General features: G+C 42.4%; 1 protein-coding gene across 2 annotated transcripts in view; it reads right to left on the bottom strand.

The window, feature by feature from the left end:
- Positions 1 to 634: 634 nt before the first annotated feature.
- The window catches only part of TNFRSF19 (TNF receptor superfamily member 19), a 67,525-nt gene continuing 57,364 nt past the window's right edge, over positions 635 to 10,795 (bottom strand). For both annotated transcript variants that reach the window (XM_069972057.1, XM_069972055.1), the window contains exons 6-10: positions 5,446 to 5,607; positions 4,383 to 4,508; positions 3,581 to 3,674; positions 2,927 to 3,269; positions 635 to 1,931 (exon numbers count right to left, since the gene is read on the bottom strand). In XM_069972057.1, the coding sequence (XP_069828158.1) occupies positions 1,923 to 1,931; positions 2,927 to 3,269; positions 3,581 to 3,674; positions 4,383 to 4,508; positions 5,446 to 5,607 (734 nt within the window). In that variant the 3' untranslated portion in view covers positions 635 to 1,922. The remainder of the gene's footprint in view (positions 1,932 to 2,926; positions 3,270 to 3,580; positions 3,675 to 4,382; positions 4,509 to 5,445; positions 5,608 to 10,795) is intronic.

Below are 10,795 nucleotides of genomic sequence, written 5' to 3'. Positions count from 1 at the left end.
GTCTGGCTATCTCCGGGCACTCCACTGTCAATCTGGACTATTTTAGAAATTTACAAATTATTGTAAGTCATTTCCATCCAACAATATCCATTTCTGGTCATAAATTAACCCTCCCCCTCGTGCTGCACCATTTTACTATTCGCTCTCCATCTACCATGCCCTTTTTAGCATCTTCCCTCATTTTCCCACTGATCTCCAGGACTCTTCGCATGCTGGACTCATTGTTTTTTCCTTAAATCACATTTGAGCTTGCTCCTAACTTTCACTGCGCTTTTGAGTCCTGTATGCAGAACACGATCAAGAAACAGACTGAATGTAGACTATGAGGCTACATCAGACCAATGAGTAGGCCTCAGTACAAATCCGCATAGCTTTACCAACATATGTGGAAAAAATGAGGTGTGAATGGTCCCTAAAAGAACCCTTTCACATTATGGGCAAAGTGGGCTGACGTTTTGTCATTAGAGATGAGCGAACCTGGAGCATGCTCGAGTCGATCCGAACCCGAACTTTCGGCATTTGATTAGCGGTGGCTGCTGAACTTGGATAAAGCCCTAAGGCTATGTGGAAATCATGGATATAGTCATTGGCTGTATCCATGTTTTCCAGACAACCTTAGAGCTTTATCCAAGTTCAGCAGCCCCAGCTAATCAAATACCGAACGTTTGGGTTCAGATCGACTCAAACCCGAACCCGGTTTGCTCATCTCTATTTGTCATTTTGTGCCATCACATTATGTTGGCTGTTTACGTGTGAAGGTTCTCAAGTCGGCCATATACCTTTGATAGCTGTCACATAACGCCCACGTACAACCTTTCGCTGAATGTGTGTTACCAATAGGAATGGAGCAGTACACTACAGTCGCCTCTCTCCATTGACAACAGTAGGATCAGGCACTAAAATTAAACATGCTCGATCGGTCATGATAGAATGTGGAGTCGCCATATATGCTGGTCCTACTGAAAATGGTGGGTTTAATTGCAAGAGTACAGGCACCTTCAGTACTACTATACTGAATATCAGACTCACTCCTGGTCCCAACAAGATCTTAGTTACAGCCTCGTCAGATCAGGCAGAAATAACGGACCATGTGCCAACACAACAAACAGCATAAACAAACATATACACATTTAAATAGCAATAGTCTAGAAAACATAGTAAGTAAAAGCAAGTATTCTTCCAAAAAAATACATCAACTATAATACAATGTTTCATATAAAAATGTATATACAGTACATCATAGAAATAGTGCTTATAGGCAATACATGTGGTGGTATCTCACTTTGACATGCGATTAATTAAATAGGTGTTCCTCAGCATAAAGGGGGATCGGGTAAGGGTCCAGCATAAGTGCGTTACATCTATAAAAGTCATATGTACAATACATAGGTGACTGTGGCTTGACCCGTTCAGGATGACAGTCAATGTATTCCGGAAAGAGTTGGAATGTGAAGACCTTATACGATACTGGGAATACCCATAGAAAATAATGGGATCCGTGCCTTAACTACATTTGTCCGATGAAGATGATCTGTTTATTTCCCATAAATAATGAAAAATCCCCTTTACATTCTGCTTCACAAGTCCAGTCAACTTCACCCAGTGGTTGCCTTTGTTCACGAGATTCCCTAGGATGTTTCCAATGTATCAACGTGCCAAAAGAAATTCCATCCAGAGGCACACAAATCCTCAGGTCCAGACCGATGTCTTAAGACGTTTTAGAATGAGCAACTTGCCATTCATAAATTTCATCCAAACGGGGAGACTTGTTGGTAAGGCAGATAAAGATGTAGATCTGCATATCTCCAGGTGGCGGATCAGAAAGCAGATCTCCAAGAACCTACCGGGTGGGTTTAGATGTAGGTCTTCAGGCGAAGCATCAGGCAGATCGTCTGGTTTGCTGATCTATACACAGATCTCACTCAGCATTCCTGAAATATAATAAAATTAATTTTATTATGATGTGATGATAAAATCACTTTCAATGGTCATAAATGGTGCAAAAGTAAAAACAATGGAATGTTGGATAATAAAGGAGTATTCCACTCAAACATAACTTTTTGTATGTTGCTGCCCATGGTGAGACTAACAATTCCTTTTATTCTTGTTATTATCTATTCAGTCTCCTTCCCCCAGTTCTGAGCTGCTGCTTTCTGCTAAAAACACAAATCTGTGTGAGCCTTTCTCTATTTCTCCCCCTCTCTTCTGAGACGGCTAATTTAAACAAGTCCATGGCTGGCTTTATCTGCAACATTGTAGCTTCTTTGTAATGCTGGGAGGGTTATTCTGAAGTCAAGTTGCTAATGAACTCATTGTGATTATCCCACCAGCATTACAAAGAAGCTACAATGTTGCAGATAAAGCCAGTCAGGGATTTGTATACATCAGCTGTCTCAGAAGGGAGGTGGGAGGAGGGGGAGACAGGGAGAAAAGCTCACACACAGATTTTTGTGTTTTCAGCAGAAAGCAGCAGCTCAGAACTGGGAAAAGAAGACTCAATAGATAGCAACAAGTATGGAAGGAATTGTTAGTCTCACCATGGGCAGCAATATATCAAAAGTTATGTTTGAATGGAACACTCCTTTAAATAAACATGGCCACTTTCTTCCAGAAACTCTTGTCCTTAAATTAGGTGTGGCTTTGCAGCTCGGTTCTGTGAATGGAGCTGGATTGTAATACCACACACAACCTGAGGGGCTCTGTTTTTGCAAGAGATTAGCTGGGATTTTTCTAATCCTGCTCAACCCCTTTAAATTTAGAGTATGAATAAAGGGGGGACAGCCTACACCATTCACTCCAAAGACAAATTATGGTGCTGTTCTCAGGAACAACGGGGACCCCAACTGATCTGCATGTTATCCCAATCTGCAAGTTCTTGGTCATGAAGACCACCATCTGCACCGGCACAATGATTAAACCACTTCACCTGATTCTCAGCTTGGACACATGAGGAGTGCTCTTCTTCAGTCTGGTTTCCCTCAGCTCCTTGACAAGCATCCGGCTCCAAGAAATGAAGATGTTTTGAAGACTCCGTCTCCGCACCGATACTCTGCACACTATTTGTGTGTAAAATACTTGGCTCCTCCGTATCTCTGTTCAAAGTGTCTGCATCTCCTCCTATTAGCTCCGGATATGGCTCACAGACAGGAGCGCTATCACTGCCAGGAGGTGTTTGCATAAGAGGCCAAGTTTCTGCAAGCTCTCTGCAGGCCGAGTGTGAAGTGGGTCCAAAATATGCTGGAATCATGTCCGCCACAGAATCTGTGTTCCTGAAACAAAAACAGCAATTATTAGAAGTGTCCCTAAATGATTCTAAGTATTAACTTGTATAAAGCCGTCTCCTACACAGTCTCTCATCCCACATACAACTGAGACTAGACTCTCCGCTCTACAGCCATGTCTCATTTTTCAAGAATGGGTAAGATACATTCTCATTCGGCCAAAAATAATACACCCCCCTCCCCCCCCCCCCCCCCCCCGTGAGCCATAGCTCCTCATTCTAGTAAATAGTGGTGGTCCGAGCTCACAAACTCCACCAATATGGCTAAATACATGAATAAGTACAATAAAACCCACTTACCCATCGTACAATGTACTGTGAGATGGGAATACACAACCATGGTCGATGCTGTACGTCTCCTCACAGCACAATGATGGAATCAGGTGAACAGGGCCTAAGTGGGGGAAACGACAAACAGTAGTTTGACTAAATGCATGCATGATCTAGTATACTCGGGTTTGTGCAGCATTTTTATTAGCGGTGGTTGCAGCCTATGGCTATGTTCACACTATGTAAGTTCCGCAGAAAGCACGGCCGCTGTTACATCGGCCGTGACTTCTGCTGTACTTCATAGTGCTGCAGGCTGAGGGAATCCCGGCCGGAGTGTATACACATAGTATACACTCCGTCCGGGATCCCTAGCGGCGCCGAAGAAAACTAACATGTCAGTTCTCTGTGGCCGCTATTCAATGAAGAAAACCCTGTCAGTTCACACAATGGAGCGAGCCGCTCCGACCGCACGATCCATTGTGTGCTGTGGGGAGTTCTGATGCAGGCGTGCACGGATGCACCCACATCAGAACTCAGCAGCGCTAAAGATCATCTGCCCGATACTGCCATACCGGCTGGGATGATATTTTCTGAGACCGGCCATTCCGTGACCGGGTCACAGAGCAGCCGGTCTCATACTATGTGTGACCATGCTTTCCAGGCAGCCTTAGGGCTGCAACCGGCTTCTACTCATCTCTTCTACTCATCTATAGTAATGATCTATCATATCAGTGTTGGATCTGGTAAAATGGAACCCAACGCATGTGGACAGAGCTGAATATCAGTATTCATGGCTGTGTACAGTGTCGGAGCATGTGAACCTCTCACTTACCACAGGCCTGTGGCGGCTCTTGCTGACAGCGGCAGTATGTCCTTTGTGGGTGCTCAGTGACTTGTGGTCTGTCGAAGCACAATAGCTCTGACCCAGTGTATTGCACTTCTTGGGAACGGCTAGACCCTGGATACCAGAGAAAGGAAGATGAGAAGCTCAATGAAAACAGTGTGTGTGGCCTTATGCAATGTCTTCATTGATAAATTTGCAGTTACATGTAGCGGTAGAGAGGAGACAATGGAGGGGGAGGAGGAAGAGGGAGAAGAAAGAGATGGTAGGAAAGGGAATAAAACCAAAGGAAAAAGGAGGGATTGAAAGAAAATGAGGAAAGATTAGAAAGGCAAAGGAGGACAGGAAGGAAAAGGGGAAAAGGGAAGAAGGAAAGGAAGGGGAATAATGGAACAGAATAGACAACAAAGAAAACAAAGCAAGATAAGGGGAACTAGGGAAGGGAGGAAATGTGGTAGGAAAGGAATAAGTGATTGTGCACTAAGAAATCTGAAACAGATCAGTTGCTATGGATAATGTGCTTAAACCTACAAGAAAAAACAAAAAACGCCAAGAACTAAATGACATGTATGGAGGGTATAACAACTTTTCAGGCTAATGAGAAAAAATATCCTATTTTCCCATACACTACACTGTAAAATAAAACCCAACTTTTATTCTATAGCCAGCCTTAAATTAAAAGCCCAACAAGGGTCCTAGGTCTATAATGAATGACCACGTTTCTACCAATTACCAGTCTCTATGCCTCCATTACTTGTGTGTCTGAAGTGCACCCGCCAATGACTGTCTCACACATGGAGCCTTGATAAATTGAAGCATTAGACAACTCCCCCTCACATGTTTCACCAAGCTAAGGTGGCCTCACCAGGGCCAATGGGGCCAGGACCATGTTGAGGGGCTTTATCTATTGGTTTTTTATTAATCTACACAATTGCAGACCTAGTATCTTTTTTTAAATTTAGGCTAATTTGTTAAGTTTATTTCATACTATAGTGTGGATATATATGTACACAAACATATATACATAAGTCAGAAGGGAAAGTTCCATACTTACAATTTGGTTTCTTTTCCATGAACTGCCTCTTGCAGTAGATAACAGAGAGGATAAGCAGAGCTAAGAGCACGGTGGATAAGGCGCTACATATAACGGCAGCAAGAGCGGTGTCCCGGGGGCTCGACGCTGTGGCTGTAATCTTCACAAGGTTTACTTTGCTGCCTGAAAGAGAACAGAAATAGCTGTAGATTAAAATGTGCCAACTTTCTGGAGGAGATGGACACATACATGCCATACTGAAGCCACGTCATCCGCCATCGGTGTCCTTTAGGGAATAAGCAGTATACACGAAGATAACTAATAGCAGAGGATCAGTCACATGTGTCTGAGCGTGTATTATATAAAATGCCCTACAGTCCAGAATTAACAATAATCCAGCACCAAGGCAGCTCTGAGGATGCCCCATTGTTGGGACGTTACTGTAATGTGCTTCTCTTAATGGAAACCTACAGTCTTAGTCATGCGGTCATATACATATATATGCTGCCAGCCAAGCTTCCCAATGACATTGATAGTTTCTGACAACAACAACCAATTCTATGAGCGAATGCTATGGCCAATATCCAAAGAGTTTATGGTCCGACCACAGTTATCAAAACCAGGAGCCAAGAACGAAAATACTCTGCGCCACCGACTGCTCCGCATTCCCATACAGATTTTCATTCTTCTATTCCAAACCTCTGAAATAGCTGAGCGCCCAGAACAAATTCATCAGAGCTCCCACGTCAGTAGACGGCGCGCCACCGAGGGGATTTTAAGGTATGAAATAGTAGAAACCAGCTTTGAAGGCGGCCACAATCAAAGCCAGAGGCGACTGTAGGAAAGCAAGAGAGGGATTGGGTTTCTTTACATAAACTCATTTAGCAGACATCTTGGCCGCTTTTTCTACATCAACTATTTCCTCCATTGACTTAGCTTTCGTTCAGATACAAGCCATGCGTGGTGGATTGTCTCATCTCGCAGAGTACAGTAGCTGCACTGCCGTCATGGTGCCAAACCTCCTGCTATAGACACAACACTAGAGGGATAGAGAAAGGCACTAAAGTAAGGTGCTTTGCTGCAGGTGGCTATACAGTATCAGGAATCCAGGGCTTTTGGGGGCCTTTAAAAATGTTGCCCAGAAATCGTTGAATGCATCTTACGTGAGAGCAGGGGCGTAGCTAGGATTTATAGGGCCCCATAGCAAAAAAAACTGTACAAGCCCCTCCTCCCCTAATCAAACTACTGCATATATAAATATATAAAAAATAAAATCTCTTGTGGCCAGAGGCAGAATCCTGGCTGCAGCTACATAAGTGACTGGCAGAGCAGAGAGCCAATGGCTACTTGCTCTGTCAGTCCACTGTAGTTAAATATAAGGATGGTTAAATACATAGGTGCAGGAGTAGAATACCTTCTGCTTAACCCCTTATATATTGCAGTGTGTAAGTGACACAAACCTTACTTACATGGGGCAACACAAAAAAAGGGTTAAAAAAAGAAGACAAGGAGCACTCTACTTCACTGCTCATGCACTGATAACCCCTGACCTCTGCAGAAGCTTTGCAGATGTTATCATTGAAGCAGAGATCTCATTGTCTTCTGCTTACTAACCCTTTCTTGTGTTGCAGCATGTAACTGAACACTGAGTTACTTACACACAGCAGTATATAAGGGGTTAAGCAGAAGGACACAAGATGGTTCTACCTTCCCTGTGCATCCCCAGGGCCCCCTCCTGGACAGGTTCCATAGCAGCTCACTATCCTGCCCAGTTTGCTACTTGGTCCCAACAACATGCTTTACACTGCAGCTCTGCCTCCTCAGATGACAAACTGAACGGGAACAAAAAGATCAGACAGATGAAATCCTACTGATCCTACTCTCATCTACCGCTGTGGGAAAGTCATGAGGTCTCCATACACATTAGATGTTTAGCCAGCCCCATCATGACCATCTTAGCTCCCTTCATGGTTATGATCACCCTTTACCATCAGTAGTCGTTGAACATCTCCTGTCATATGGCCGAATACCTTTTGGTGTAATTGGAGACAACACCTCTAAACATGACATAAAATCAACTCAAAAACATAACACTAAAAGTGAAGTGCTGAACTCGGGTCTGCAACGTGTGAAAGTTTCAGACATGTTTAAAGACTCTACTGACTGAATGGTTGTAATTTTTCATGTCATATATGCAGAACATTAAGTGTCCTGTGTCATTGTGGTATCTTCTCTCACCATCATGTCAACAGTCAGACAATGCCATCAATCACAGCCTGGCCACCCCTAGTACTCGGCCCGCAACCCTTGCAGGGAACTTGTCTGGTTGCTTCTCAAGTTTTTACTGCGTCTAAATAAGTGTCTGCTGTTCTCCAGGAAATGAGACTCATTTATGATCTGCTATATCAAGTCACTGTTTAAAAAAATATTTCTATAAGGAGAATCTTTGAGAAGGGTTGACGGAAAAAGGTTTGAGACAGCACAAGTGTGAACAGCGATTTTAAAAGAGTACTCTTTCAAATCAACTGGTGTCAGAGTTATGGTGCGTATACACGTAACGATTATTGTACGAATTTGCGCGATAACGATCGAATTCGAACGATAATCGTACGTGTAAACGCAGCTAACGATCAAACGACGAACGATACATCGCTCATTTTTATCTTTCAACATGTTATCAAATCGTCGTTCGTAAAAAATTTGCAAATCGTTCCGTGTGAACAGTCGTTCGCCGATTTAACCAATGTTTGAGATAGGCTTAAGCATTCCCAAACGATCGCAAAACGAATTTTCCGTACGATATATCGTACCGTCTAAACGCTGCTCGTTATGAAAAAAAAAAACCGTTACTCCGACATCGTTAATCGTACGATCGGGCCAATTATCGTTACGTGTAAACGCAACATTATACAGATTTGTAATTTACTTCTATTTAAAAATCACAAGTCTTCAGCTGCTGTATGTCCTGCAGGAAGTGGTAAATTTTTTCCAGTCTGACACAGTGCTCTCTGCTGCCACCTCTGTCTGAGACAGGTACTGATAGAATAAACAGGAAAGGGAAGCTACTGCCACAGTAAAGCTGGTGGTGCTAACCTAGTATTGGATCTTGGGTCAGCCCAATGTATATTAGTAAGAGTTCTCCCTAATAATTCATTAAAGAATTTGTACATTTGTACAGGCGATTTTAAGAAACTTTGTAGGCAAATATGCCATTATCTGCAGTCAAAAAGACTTTCCCCAAGTCCCCCCCTCCCTCCTCTCTCTCATTCACTGTTCATTATCAGGAAATCTCGACTCTTTTACATCAGTCAAGCCCTGTATATTCTATGGAGAGGGGAGGGAGGAGGGAGATTAGTCGGCAGCAGAGAGCAGAGAACAAAGGATTACACAGGGGGAGCTATGTGAAAGCCGGTATTCTGAGGTCAGTGCTGATTGAGAGGAGATAGCCTGGTGATGTAGCTGTAAATTAACTCTTTGTTGTCCTGTTTTGGTGCCTCATCTCCCTCCACCTCTCCCCTCTCCATAGACAACCATGAAGACAGGGGGGAGAGCTTCAAACTGCTTTTTCATGATAAAAATACATTTTTCGGCTAATAAACCCAATTACAAAGTTTCTTAAAATCACCTGTACTAATGATTTCTACAAAAAAAAAAAAATAATTAAAAATTAAACGACAGTGACACTTTAATATATCTAGTCCTCAAATAGTACCTTTCACCACCGTTTCTTATAGGTGTCCCCACTAGATTACTTAAATGGATCAAACTTCTAAAAGGAAACAATGTTTCTAATTGGCATAATAGGTAATTCATCATTGTAATTTAAAAAAAAAATTATATATATATTTATATACAGTAGTTACGAGTGAGTCCAAGGTGGAGCCTGACCAATTGACCACAAGTCTCCTGTTACACAATCCAATACTGGATGCTAGAAGATTGGCTTAATCAGTAAGTGATACACAATGGGCCGGGATTAGTAGCTGTTGATTCTAGATTAGTGATTTATAATACGGCCCATGGTATAGCAGGTTTATATACTCTAGATAAGGCTTTCCTTTCCACAAATATTGATTCTGGATAAGGCACATTATATTTTCACCCCAATGGCTGCGCGCGCTGTATATAATGTAAACAAGTGACAGGACTCGTAACCTTGCACTTTGGTTAAGTTATCTTCGCACATGGCTTAGAAAAGTTAAATTCTTCTGATGACAGAGGATCAACTGCAAGTTCCATTAGAAGAAGAAAGGAGATTCCTGTAATGTTTGCATTGAGATGAATCGCATACCAGAAGCAAATTGTAACTTTTTCTGAATAAAAGTAGTTTGTATTGAGATGTCACATGCACACAAGATTTATGTGGATTATTATAAAGAAGGATGGCTGTCATTAGATGCCCATACATTCTGGCATATTCTAGGATATACGATCACTTTATGATTAGTGAGAGTACGAGCTCTGGGACTCCACCGATCCCATGAATGAACATCGCACTTCTTCCCCTTAAAGGTACTCCAGAGAAAAAAAATGTTTTTAAATCAACTGGTGTCAAAAAGTTATATAGATTTGTAATTTACTTATATTCCCATACTTATCAGCTGCTGTATGTCCTGCAGGAAGTGGTGTATTTTCTCCAATGTGACACAGTGCTCTCTGCTGCCATCTCTGTCCATGTCAGGAACTGTCCAGAGCAGCAGCAAATGCCAAAAAAAAAAAAAAGAAAAGAAAACCTCTTCTGCTCTAGACAGTTCCTGACACAGACAGAGATGGCAGCAGAGAGCACTCAAAGTGGAAAGAACACAACAGTTTCTGCAGGACATACAGCAGCTGATGGGTACTAGAAGACCTGAGAATTTTTTTTAAAAGTAGTTTACAAATGTGTATAAATCTTTGTGACACCAGTTGATTTTTGTAAAACAAAAGGGTGTCCCACTGCAGGAAACCCCAATGTATCCTGCCAGAAAGTGTTCAATTTCTCTGCAGCACCCCCACAGGGGTAATTAGGTATTACATGGTAACCATTTACATGAATAGGCTATTCAGGAAATGCACAAAAGATCTGGGTCCTCCAGAGATTTTGTAAACCAGGCAAACCCTTTAAGATGCTGTATACGCTTTAAAACATTGCAGTGATGGACAAAAATGACGGATTTTATTATTGGCTACAACATGAATTCTATGAAGAGGAAGAGCTGCTGTAAAGCAAGTAATAAAAAGTAAAAGCACACACTGAGGCGTCCTCTTCTCCTACATCCTCTCCACAACATCTGTGCACTAGGATAAGACATAAAATAGCTTTTGTGCTTGAAATGTAAGTTTCCACAAGGATTAGAGGAGGAGGCTGCCAGCTGGGAGCGAGAACAAAGAT

The sequence above is a fragment of the Dendropsophus ebraccatus genome, chromosome 5 (assembly GCF_027789765.1).
Source record: "Dendropsophus ebraccatus isolate aDenEbr1 chromosome 5, aDenEbr1.pat, whole genome shotgun sequence".
NCBI classification, from domain to species: Eukaryota; Metazoa; Chordata; class Amphibia; order Anura; family Hylidae; genus Dendropsophus; species Dendropsophus ebraccatus.
Note: the sequence above shows the minus strand (reverse complement) of the source record. Positions and strands in the feature narration are given on the sequence as shown.